The following is an 11,163-nucleotide window of genomic DNA, read 5'->3' as shown; positions in this document are numbered from 1 at the left end:
GGGATCTTCCCGGACCGGGGCACGAACCCGTGGTCCCCTGCATCGGCAGGCGGGCCCTCAACCACTGCGCCACCAGGGAAGCCCTCAACTTCTGTTTTACATGCTCTGGGACCTTCTCTTTTAAAGAAGCCAGCAGTTATTTCGCTTTATAAAGTGAGGAGTCGGACACAGGGAAAACAGTATGAGCTTTAGAAGCAGACACACCTGAATCAAACCACGGCTTTACCACTGCACCCATTCAGCCATTCACTCCTTCAAAAACATTCGGACAGTGCTCACTGTCCCCGGCACAGCAAGAGTGAGGGAGACACATGGTGACTTTTCCATGTCAACCTGGATAACCAAGTAACTTCTCTCGGCCTCAATTTCTCATCTATAAAACATAAAAGATACTACTTACTTTGCAGGTTGTAGTTTCTCATTATGACTGAAATAAGGAAACAGTTTCTGGCATATATCAGAATTTTTTATATTATGGATTATAGTAACAATGTCCCATTTCACATGAGAGTTTTTCCTTTAAAGTGATGCCTACCTATTTCCAACGAGCTACAATCATGTTATTCTCAGCAACGTCCCCAAGTAAACATCTCTCTCCCGCTAAAAGATTAAATTTCTACTCACTCAAACTCATTAAGATGGAGAAATCAGCTGAAGCTGTAAATGTTACAACTCCGCAGAGCACAGGACTGAAAGTCCACTTGTCACTACAGAACCTGTAGTTCTTTGCTTTGCCTCTTGGGACTCCACTTTCTCCATCTGTGAAATGGGTATAACAACAATTGCCTTGCCTACTCTGTAGTGCTTTTGCAGAGACTAAAGGCAATAAATGATATGAAAATACTGTCATTAAACAACAACAACAAAGCTCAGGTTCTAGTCACACAGGGGGCTGAGCTGGGTCTCATACTTGACGTGGTTAAAGAGGATGTGGGGTGGCGGGCTTGTGACTGCAGAAAAGAAGCGCTTTTGTGTTGGTGGCTAAGCGGGGAGACCAGCTCCAGGGCAACCCACAGCCTGAAGCCTATGCCCCACGGAAAGAAGCTGAGCAGAGACGCTGGGAAGAACCCCCGAGGTTACCTGCTTGCCCTTCACCACGTGCTTGGGCACCGGCACCTTGAGCTCCAGGTCAGTGTAATCCTGGGACCAAGCGTAGTTCTCACGCACAGCACCGTTGTAGCTGTCGGGGTTTCTCTGGAACTGCTCCTGCCTCCTGAGAAAGAACAAGAAGTAAGATGACAGCCCAGGCCCACACACAGGGCAGGAAGTCCACAGGGAACCCAGGTACATACTGTCTCTAGGTTGTGAGAATTTTCACCTAGTCTCACTTGGTTTTGCATCTAAAACTCTCCCTCTCTCTGGGCGATTTCCTTTCTGACCCCCCAGCTCGGGCTTCCTGGGAGGTCAGAAGAACAAAGGGAAAAGCCAAGGAGAAGACCCTGAGTACAGCACCCTTAAGGTTAGGAGAAGTATCTGCCACCACAGACCATGGCACAGCCTGGTCCTCCTGGTCTTCATGAAGCTTAGAAACCAGGCCAGCCCACAAACCAAAGAGCCTCATTAATAAAATCCTGGGGGGAATTCCCTGGTGGCGCAGTGGTTAAGAATCCGCCTGCCAATGCAGGGGACACGGGTTCGAGCCCTGGTCCGGGAAGATCCCACATGCCGCGGAGCAACTAAGCCCGTGCACCACAACTACTGAGCCTGCGCTCTAGAGCCTGCAAGCCACAACTACTGAGCCCACACACCACAACTACTGAAGCCTGCACACCCTGGAGCCTGAGTGCCGCAACTACTGAGCCCGTGTGCTGCAACTACTGAAGACCACGCGCCTGGAGCCCATGCTCCACAACAAGAGAAGCCACCGTGGTGAGAAGCCCGCGTACTGCAACGAAGAGTAGGAAGAGTAGACCCTGCTCACCGCAACTAGAGAAAGCCTCCGTGCAGCTATGAAGACCCAACGCAGCCAAAAAAAAAAAAAAAAAAAAATCCTGGGGCTTGTGGGTGCCTGGTTTCTCATAAACTACTTGGCAGGGCGTATCTCTTAAAAAAAAAGGCAAAACAAGTTCAGCCTACAGCTGCTCAACTTCAATCCTAATCCAACACCAGCCTCCATTTTCTCCCGGTAAATAAATGAAAGCCAAGGCAATGTACTAAACTGCAGGCTTTCCTAAGATGCGAGCAGTGTGCTTATGAGACAGCCTAGAAAAAACCCAGTCAGCCAAATCCTCCTGTACACGCATTACCAACCCAGCACAGATGCAAACAGGCATGGCCAAGAAGCTGATGTTAAAAATAAAATACAATAAAATACTTGCCACAGAATTTAACAGTGTTAATAATAGCATGAACACCATACAAAAATAAGTGTAGAGTCCATTAGAGTGAGTTTTAGATCTAAATTAAAGACAGAAGCTTAGTCGGGGAGGAGGCAACACCTATGAGGAAGGACATCCCAAAAAACAGATTCATTCGGCCACCTTCTCCTGCCCTCGGAGAGCCCAGCAGACGCACCTGGAGGGAGAGGCCGACGGACGAGATTCCACTCACTGTGAGCGTCCACATATGCGCAGATGGAAACACCCAGAAAAGGGTCAAGAACGCATGTACCCCATCAGCCCCTCACCTCTGGTCAGGAGGGGTTAGGAGCGGTGGTTAATGAGGACGCACTTTTTCTGGCAAAAGTTTTAAGCCAAGAACATGTTTACCTCCTGTGGGTATGCCTTACACACCTTGTATCTGAGGCTGGGCCTCCATCACAGCCCAGGCTCTCTGGGCTGGTAAACTGGTGGCTGCTACAGGCTGAACCATGTGCCCCAAAATTAATATGCTGAAGTCCTAACTCTCAGCACCACATTTGGAGACAGGGTCTACACAGAGATAATCCAGTTAGAATGAGGTCATTAGGGTGGGCCCTGATCCAATGGGACCGTGTCCTTAAAGGGAGAGAGATCCGGACATGAAGACACACGCACAGAGGGACAACGTGTAGAGACTCGGGGAAAAGAGAGCCACATGGCGACGGCGATGCAGCTGCAAGTCAAGGGACGCTGAGGACTGTCAGCCACCCCAGAAGCTGGAAGAGGCAAGGAAAGGTTCTACCCAGAGTCCCCAAGGGAACGCAGCCCTGCAACACCCTGATCCTGGACTTACGACTCCACAACTACGGGAAGATTTATTTCTGTTGATCTAAGCCACCCAGTTTGTGTTACTTTTTTGCAGCAGTTTAGGTCAGGGGCAGGGCTGGGCACTGACCAATCAGAACAGATGCCAGCCCCAAACTACCCGCTCACGCGGCCAGGGAGGGATGGCGGGCCCCTGTGGGGACCTAGAGCCACAGAGAAAGCAGGGTGGGGCAAAGGAGACAGGAACGGTCAAAGCCTGGTCACAGGGTGGTCAGAGTAAGCTTGATGTGGATGCCACCAGAGCAAGCGTCTGCAAAGGGGGTTCAGTGATGAGAGGAAAGCTTTCTATATACTATAGAACTGACAAAGGACATGCAGCTTTTGTGCATGGTACAGGTTCAGTCTTCTAAGAAAACCCACACACAAAGACGTGTGTGTATGTATAAAAGGGAGTCCCTTAAGCCTCTGTGGTTGTCTCTGGGTAGCAGGATCACAAGCAGTTTGATTTTCTTTTCTGTATCTTTAGGTACTGTCCAAATTCCCTACAACATGCAGACGCTTTACCACCAGGAGAAAAAGAGCTCTCTTTAAGAACACGCTGACAGAAGACGGTGATCTACCCTGTGGCCCCCACTCCTGGGAGCTCTCCAGTGGCCACGCCAGCCGGCTTGCCTCCTGAGCCCCTGAAACAGGTCCGGGGGACAGGGTGGCCCAAGACCCTCCTTGCTCTAGCACCTACCGCAGCCGTAAAGCTCACATCTGACAAACACTTGAACGTGCACAGAATACCGCCAATGAGCACCGAGTAACAGGCGGGAGTGGGAGGAGGCCCGACCCTCCCCGCACATCCTCTCTGTATGGCCTTTTGAATCGTGTGTGTACGTTACCTATGTGAAATCATCAAGGTTATGAAAACAGGGAAATAAAATACCCACACACAAAATAAAAGCCCATGTGCCTGGCACTGGCAGAGGTTAGGAAATAAACCTAAGGACCCCTCAAAGTTGGGGGACAGCTACTTCCCATGACATACGGCTAAGCCCTTATCAGCTGCCATCCGCGTGGGCCCTCCGACCAGGACGGGCAGCAGATGAGCAGAGGATGGGAGATGCCACGAGGTCACACCTCCTCAAGGGACCACCCTCCACCCCACGGGCGGCTGTGCTCAGGGAACCCCCTCCCCCAGAGCAGGAGGGGCGCTGCTCAGGCAGCATCACGGGGGGGCGGCTCAGCAGGCGCTTGCCCCCTCCCCCCCAGACCTGCAGCCTCTTCCCAGCGGAGCCAGGAGAGTCACTCCCAGCACAGATCAGCAAGGTGCCGGGCGTTTTGAACTCTCGAAATCCACCTTCTCTTTAAATACAGTTGATTATTTCCAGCCAACAGTGTGCAACAGTAAGTCTCCTGTCACGTGCAGGTGCTCTGGGCCCCCGCCCTCACCCTGTCCCCCCTGACCAGCCTGCGGCCACACCCCTGCAGCTGCTGGCCAGGGCTGGGGGTGGGGAAGGGGGGGTGGAGCATGAATCAGCAGCCAGGGCGCTGCGGCGGCTGGGGCTGGCCACAGGCCTCCCTGCAGCCCCACGCCTGAGGAGCCACAGCACCGGATTACAGGGCTGCCACCGTGTTAAAGGAAAAGCCGGGCCCTGTGTCTCCAAGGGACCGGCTCTGCCGGGCAGACGCCCACAGCCAGCACCACCTGCACCGGCGGGAGATGAGCTCAGGCCGCCCCCACTCTCCCCCTCCACGCCCCTGCACCGCGCGGCGTGGGAACTAGAACAGCCAGTGGCAAGTAGGAGGAGTCGTGGGTAAAAGGGGTCACAGCCCCCAGATAAAGGCTTTTGTGAGCAGGAGGCTGGAGCCCATACAGGGAATGGGTTATAATTCGGGGAGCAGCCGGGGCTGCTCTCAAGCCCCTTCCCAGGCTCCCGGGGCTGGGGGTGGCTCCCCCTACGTGAAGACAGGTGCTGGGCAGTGCTCACCAGGTTCCCAGAGCCAGAAAGAGCTGCTTTCACCCTGGAACATGCTGCCTCCAACACTCACACTTGCCCCTCATGACCTAAGGCAAAGGCCACCTCTCCAATGTCCTCAGTGGTGCCCAGGTGTGACAGCTCTGGACACACCTCCCTACCCACCTGTAGGTGCCACTGCCCCTGAACCCAGTGGGAGGGGCCAGGGCTTATGCGTGCACGAGCACACGTGGCGTGCATGGGTACGTGTGCATGAGCACATCATGCGACCATGTGTGCTGTAAGCATGTGCGTGGTGTGTACGTGTGTGGTGTGCACGTGTGTTATAAGTATGTTTGTGGTGTGTGTGCGTGTACGGGGTGTATTAGGTGGTCAGTAGGCAGCAGCTCATCCTCTCTCTTCACAGACCAGCTCCATCTCTCATCGACTTCCTTCTCTTCTCACTGATCCCACCACATCCCACATGTGGATGGGAGCCATGGCCATTGGAAACACAGTGATTTTTCCTCTGGATTTCTGCCTTTTCCAACCTATACAAAGTGAGCATTGTTAGAACACTTGCCCACCTCGGAGCCCCAACTCCCTGCCTCGGAAGCCCAGCACCAACTGTGCCCTCCTGGAAGCAGGTCCACGGGCTGCGTTCTCAGCACTGCAGTGTGACTGGCGGGGCCTGGATCCTTAGCCATTGTGACTGTCTGGGATGGCCACGCCACACCATGTCACACTTCACCTCTGCAGCTTAGAAAGGAAAGGGTCAGATGGCAGCGTCTGTCCACATGACCCGCCCAGAGGGCGCTCTGCACCAGGCGGCCCACCGTCCTCCCCAGCCTCGTGCCCAGTCTGCTCTGGGGCCCCCCACCTGCAGGATCCTTTTTAGTACCTGCCTCTTCTCAGCTCCTCAGGCAACAGGAGCCAACACCACCGGGCCCCAGGTGCGGGGCTCAGAGCCCTCTACACCAGGCCCAGCGGTCACTGAAAACCCCGTGTCCACAGCACTCAAGGCCCGAGGCCGACCCCATGTCACTGGCTGCCAGCCATGAAACCTCAAGCAGGTCATGGCACTCCAGTCCCTGGTCCCCAACCATAAAACCAGAACACTGACAGCTCTGTCCCAAAGAGTGGCCAAGAAGAGTAAGCGAGACAAACGTGTAAAATGGCCAAAACGGGAAAATGTTCAGGGTCACCGCCCTCCGCGTGCTGGATCACTGCCCTCTTCAGTGCCTTCCCACGCAGTTAGAAAGTCTGCCTACGGACGCAAGACTCAACAAGTGACTTCTAGGAATAGAGATTTCTTGACGTCCTGGGGCATTCAGGGAGGGAAGTTATGCATGTTGCCTAATAAGCTTACAGTTTTACCCTTCAGTTTCTTTTTAAAAATCTAGCATCAATAAGTTTATCTACACTGATCTCACCAGTTTAGCATCTGCCACCAATCGGTCTCTCCAGATAGTAGGGGGCCTGCCTCACCAACAGGACCAGAGCCCCCGTGGAGAGGCGGCTAGTCTCCAGTCGGCCTAAGCTAAATAGTCCCCTGAGAGCAAAGATGCCATGCAAGGTGAGGAGGGTCCCATGAGAGGCACACATGAGACCCCCAGAGAGCTCCTGCTGGCCAAAGATGGGACAATTTGAGCATCAGAAAGAAAAATGTGAAATCGTTAAAGATCCATGAGCTCATAAAACCCCAGTGGTCACCTCTGGTGAGCAGAGTATAGCTCGGTCTGAAAATTAATTTTTTTAAAAACAAGTTCTACAGGAACTGGAATTTCAGAAAAGCCAAGTCCCTCTATAAGATAATAAATGAAGGTATAACAGAATGAGAAAATCACCACTGTGTAAACTACAATGGAAACGTGAGTCTGGGCAGCATCCCTTGACAGACGCTGAGCGCTAGGTGAGCGGCGGATGGGAGTCTGCCCACGGAAGGATCAGAAGACCACCTATGTCTGCAACAGCCAAATACCAGGCACCTCCTCAGAGAGCCTCACCTTTGCTGTAGTCCTGCACCAACGCTGGGCCTTAAATCCACTCCACCCCCACAGGTCTAATCACCGGACAGAGGGAGCACAAGGGACAGAGAACATGTTCATCAAAACCATGTACACAGGGCTTCCCTGGTGGCGCAGTGGTTACGAATCCACCTGCCAATGCAGGGGACACGGGTTCGAGCCCTGGTCCAGGAAGAGCCCACATGCCGCGGAGCAACTGAGCCCGTGTGCCACGTGCCACAACTACTGAAGCCCGGGTGCCCTAGAGCCCACGTATCACAGCTACTGAGGCTGCATGCTGCAACTACTGAAGCCCACGTGCCTAGAGCCCATGCTCCGCACCAAGCCACCGCAATGAGAAGCCCGCGCACCACAATGAAGAGTAGCCCCCGCTCGCTGCAACTAGAGGAAGCCCGTGTGCAGCAACGAAGACCCAACGCAACCAGAAAAACACCACCACCGCCAAAAAAAAAAAAACCAGCCAAGTCCAGAATTTGGAAAATTACAATAGACAAAACTCTAAGTTTCTTTACAAATAAATGGCATAAAATGAAAAAAAAGAAGGGAAATGATTCTAAATTAAGAGACTTAGAAGATAACGGCAACCAAACGTAATGTTTGGACCTGCTGGAATACTATTTTGAAAAAACCAACTGAAAAAAGACATTTTGAGACAATCAGGAAAGAGTGAACACAGGCTGGACATTAGATGATCATAAGGAACCATAAATTTGTAAGTTACGATAATTACATTAAGCCCTTATTTTTTTACTGAAGTATATATATGGGTGAAGTCTGTGATTTCTGGGATTTGCCATATCAAAAAAAAAAAAGTCTGGGATTAGGGAGAGAAATGAAACACGAATCATGACATGCTGCTAACAAGGAAGGGGGGGACCCTCGTGGACATTCGTTATGCTACGCTTTCCTTTTTGTGTCACAAAACCTGAAGGATTTGTCTTGGCTATGCACCCAGGAGTGGGCCTGCTGGGTCACGAGTGGAAAAGTAAGCATCCCACCCTTAAGAGGCAGTGCGAACTCATTTCTAAGGGCTGCTCCGATTCACGTGCACCAGTGGTGTGCACGAGGTCCCGCCAACCCATGGGGTCATGTTCAACACTGGCACGCTTTCTAAAGTTTTATCGAGTAAAAATATATAAAACATAGTATTTCCGTATGGTCTTGATTCACATTTCCCTGCGTATTAATGTTAACTGGCTGTATATGCGACTCACTTCTGCGAAATTCCTGCTACGGCTTTTGTTTGTGCTTTCCCTGGTTTGAAGAAGTTCTCTATAAACTTTTGATAAGAATTCTTCGTTGGTTTCATAGTTTACAAACGCCTTCTCCCGGTTTATTAACTTGTCTTCCTACTTCCTTCCAGATGTCTGATTAACTCAAGCTCCATGACTACCATCAAAAGATCTTCACAGCTCCTCACCTCCCCGAGGTCTGAAGGGTGTCATCGTGCCTATTTTCTAACAGGAATACTCTAATTTTTTTAATCTCTACTTTTTGGAGTTATTGCTCCCTTTGCATTCAACATGGTTTCCTTGTGTAGTCTTTTCTTCTCTTGACTGGTTGTACCAGGAGCTCGTCTAAATATAAAGGGAAAGTCCAGCTGAGGAACATAGAGGGGCCAGCTGGGGACAGGACTGGCCCGTGGTCACTGCGTGCACCAGCCCAGCTCCTCTGGGATGCCTTCCATTCCTTAGCGCCCACTCATGGCCAAGACTCTGTCAGGAAGGCTCAGTTAAAAAAAAAAAAATTCTTACAAAAAGTATATTTTGAAAATGTGCTTTTAACATTGTAAAATTAATTCTGCAGCACAGTTAAAAATATGAGACGATTCTATATTTACCTAAAATAAATGAGGCAAGGTGCTTGGAGTCTCATGATACGCCCATGAGTCATTTGACAGGTGTTAATGCAAATTTAGGGAAAGTCTTTGACAATCTGTATCAGATGGTCAGCCAACAAAAACATAATCAATATTTACTATGAACTCTTCTAATTAACTAAAGATATAAGTTGGTTATAGTGAGACTTTTTCTTAAATCGTGTTAGTTATTTCAACAAGGGAAGGAGGTATTCCAATTTTTTACAAGTATATAAATGTGAAATATACATTTAAAAACTAGATAATCTACTCCATGAATATGCTGAATTCTTAGTCTTTAACTCAATTTTCTATTCCTAGTCATCCAAAATCAGGACAGTTATGACCAGCTTTACTATTTCAAGTCCCAACAGACTTCCCCATTGAGGAATACAAGCATACCTCAGAGATATGGTGGGTTTTGTCCCAGACCACCACAATGAAGTGAGTCACATGAATTTTCTGGTTTCCTAATGCATGCAGAAGTTATATGTACTCTACACTATACCATATAACTATTCTGTAGTCTGTTAAGCGTGCAATAGCATTATGTCTAAAAAGACAATGTACATACCTTAAATAAAAATATTTTATTGTTAAAAAATGCTGACCATCATCTGAGCCTTCAGGGAGTCAAAATCTTTGTGCTGGTGGAGGGTCTTGCCTTGGCGGTGGTGGCTGCTGAAGGCTGGGGTGGCCGTGGCCTTTTCTTAAAACAAGACAACAGTGAAGTCCGCCGCATCGATTGACTCTTCCTTTCACGAATGATTTCTCTAGCAGGCAATGCTGTTCGACAACATTTTACCCACAGGAGAACTTCTTTCAAAATTGGAGTCAATCCTCTCAAACCCTGCTGCTAAGTTTATGTAATATTTAAATCCTCTGCTGTCATTTCAGCAATCTTCACCAGAAGATTCCACCTCAAGAAATCACTCTGCTCATCCATAAGAAGCAACTCCTCATCCGTTAAAAGTTTTATATTTATAACAAATATAATAATAATGAAAAGGTCTGAAATATTGGGAGAAGTACCAAAATGTGTGACACCAAGACCTGAAGTGAGCAGACAGTGCTGGGAAAATGGCGCTGCAAGGCCTGCTTGACAGAGGGCTGCCGCAGACCTCCAACTTGTAGGAAACACAGTATCTGTGAAGCATGGTAAAGCAAAGCACAATAAAGTGAGGTACAGCCTGCAATTAGACCAGAGGGAAAACAACACCCAAACCTCAGAAGGGGTGAACCCGGCAACACAGCCACCTGTCAGAAACGCCTGCATCAGAAACTGCCCGTGAAGACAGCGTAACAAGGGGCAAGAGGTCCAGTGAGGGGATGAAACGGAATCCAAAACAGATGCATGCATGAGAACCGAGCACTGCCACACGCTCACCACAGATGCAGACTAGAAGCCACACCTGGCTGCAACATCAACAAGCCTCAGCACTCAGCCCCTGCCTGCATTAGCACTGACTATTCATGACAGCAACTTCTCCAAAGAGCCCTCAACTCTTCCATGAATGTAAACTCAACCCCCAGTTTACACCCAGCCTCTGAATCCACCCTCAAAATCATAGCCTTGCAGTTTCCACCAATCCTGACTATCCTCACCCAGTCCTAATCAAGACTCCCACCCCACTTTCTCACTTTGAAAGACCCACCTTATATCAAACTTCTAATTCTCAGCAAGTTCTGGCCTCACCACCCCCTCCGAGAGGCTGTCAGAGCTTTGGAGGTGGTGCTGTCCCTCCCGAGCTGAGCAATACCCAGCCGTCTCACCAACAGATGACATGGTGGTCTCTGGGGCTGCCGTGCGCAGGCATGCAACGCGCACGTGCAATGTGCATGTCAGGACACAGCAGGGTGCCTCTGAACCCACAGGGTCTGCTCTTTCTGATGCTGACATCCCATAATGAGTGTAGTTCATCAAGTCCTGCTTCAGGTGGACCAAGTTGTGATGAATGAAAAGTACCACACTGAAGGAGAGAGATCGGCGTTACTTTTACTGAAAGTAAAAATCAAAAAATAGGAAAGAAGAAAACTTGGGAGGGCTGAGGAGGGCTTCCCTGTGCCCAGGTGAAGAGGCGGTGAAAGTGTCAGGGTTGAGGGGCAAGCCTCAGGCCATACAATCGGCTGGCCACCTCTGTCCTGGTGACAAAATGAACCGGTTAATGACACCGCCACTATCACTGTCAAAGAATTTACAGCCCAATCCG

General features: G+C 50.1%; 1 protein-coding gene and 1 long non-coding RNA gene across 3 annotated transcripts in view; one reads left to right on the top strand and one right to left on the bottom strand.

The window, feature by feature from the left end:
- The window catches only part of LOC102973991 (nudC domain-containing protein 3), a 24,164-nt gene extending 22,859 nt beyond the window's left edge, over nucleotides 1–1,305 (bottom strand). Inside the window, exon 1 of the mRNA XM_028484188.1 lies at nucleotides 1,081–1,305. Coding sequence (XP_028339989.1) covers nucleotides 1,081–1,290 — 210 coding nt within the window. The 5' untranslated portion in view covers nucleotides 1,291–1,305. The remainder of the gene's footprint in view (nucleotides 1–1,080) is intronic.
- Nucleotides 1,306–4,638: 3,333 nt separating this feature from the next.
- On the top strand, nucleotides 4,639–10,745 carry LOC114484891 (uncharacterized). Of its 2 annotated transcripts, none has more exons than XR_003678259.2 (3): nucleotides 4,639–4,911; nucleotides 8,459–8,524; nucleotides 9,275–10,745. It is a non-coding gene; the product is annotated as an uncharacterized lncRNA (long non-coding RNA). The 2 variants fall into 2 exon arrangements; XR_003678260.2 differs by lacking the exon at nucleotides 4,639–4,911 and adding an exon at nucleotides 5,387–5,628.
- The last annotated feature ends 418 nt before the right edge of the window (nucleotides 10,746–11,163 follow it).

This window comes from Physeter macrocephalus, unplaced genomic scaffold (assembly GCF_002837175.3).
Source record: "Physeter macrocephalus isolate SW-GA unplaced genomic scaffold, ASM283717v5 random_141, whole genome shotgun sequence".
Taxonomy (NCBI): Eukaryota; Metazoa; Chordata; class Mammalia; order Artiodactyla; family Physeteridae; genus Physeter; species Physeter macrocephalus.
Note: the sequence above shows the minus strand (reverse complement) of the source record. Positions and strands in the feature narration are given on the sequence as shown.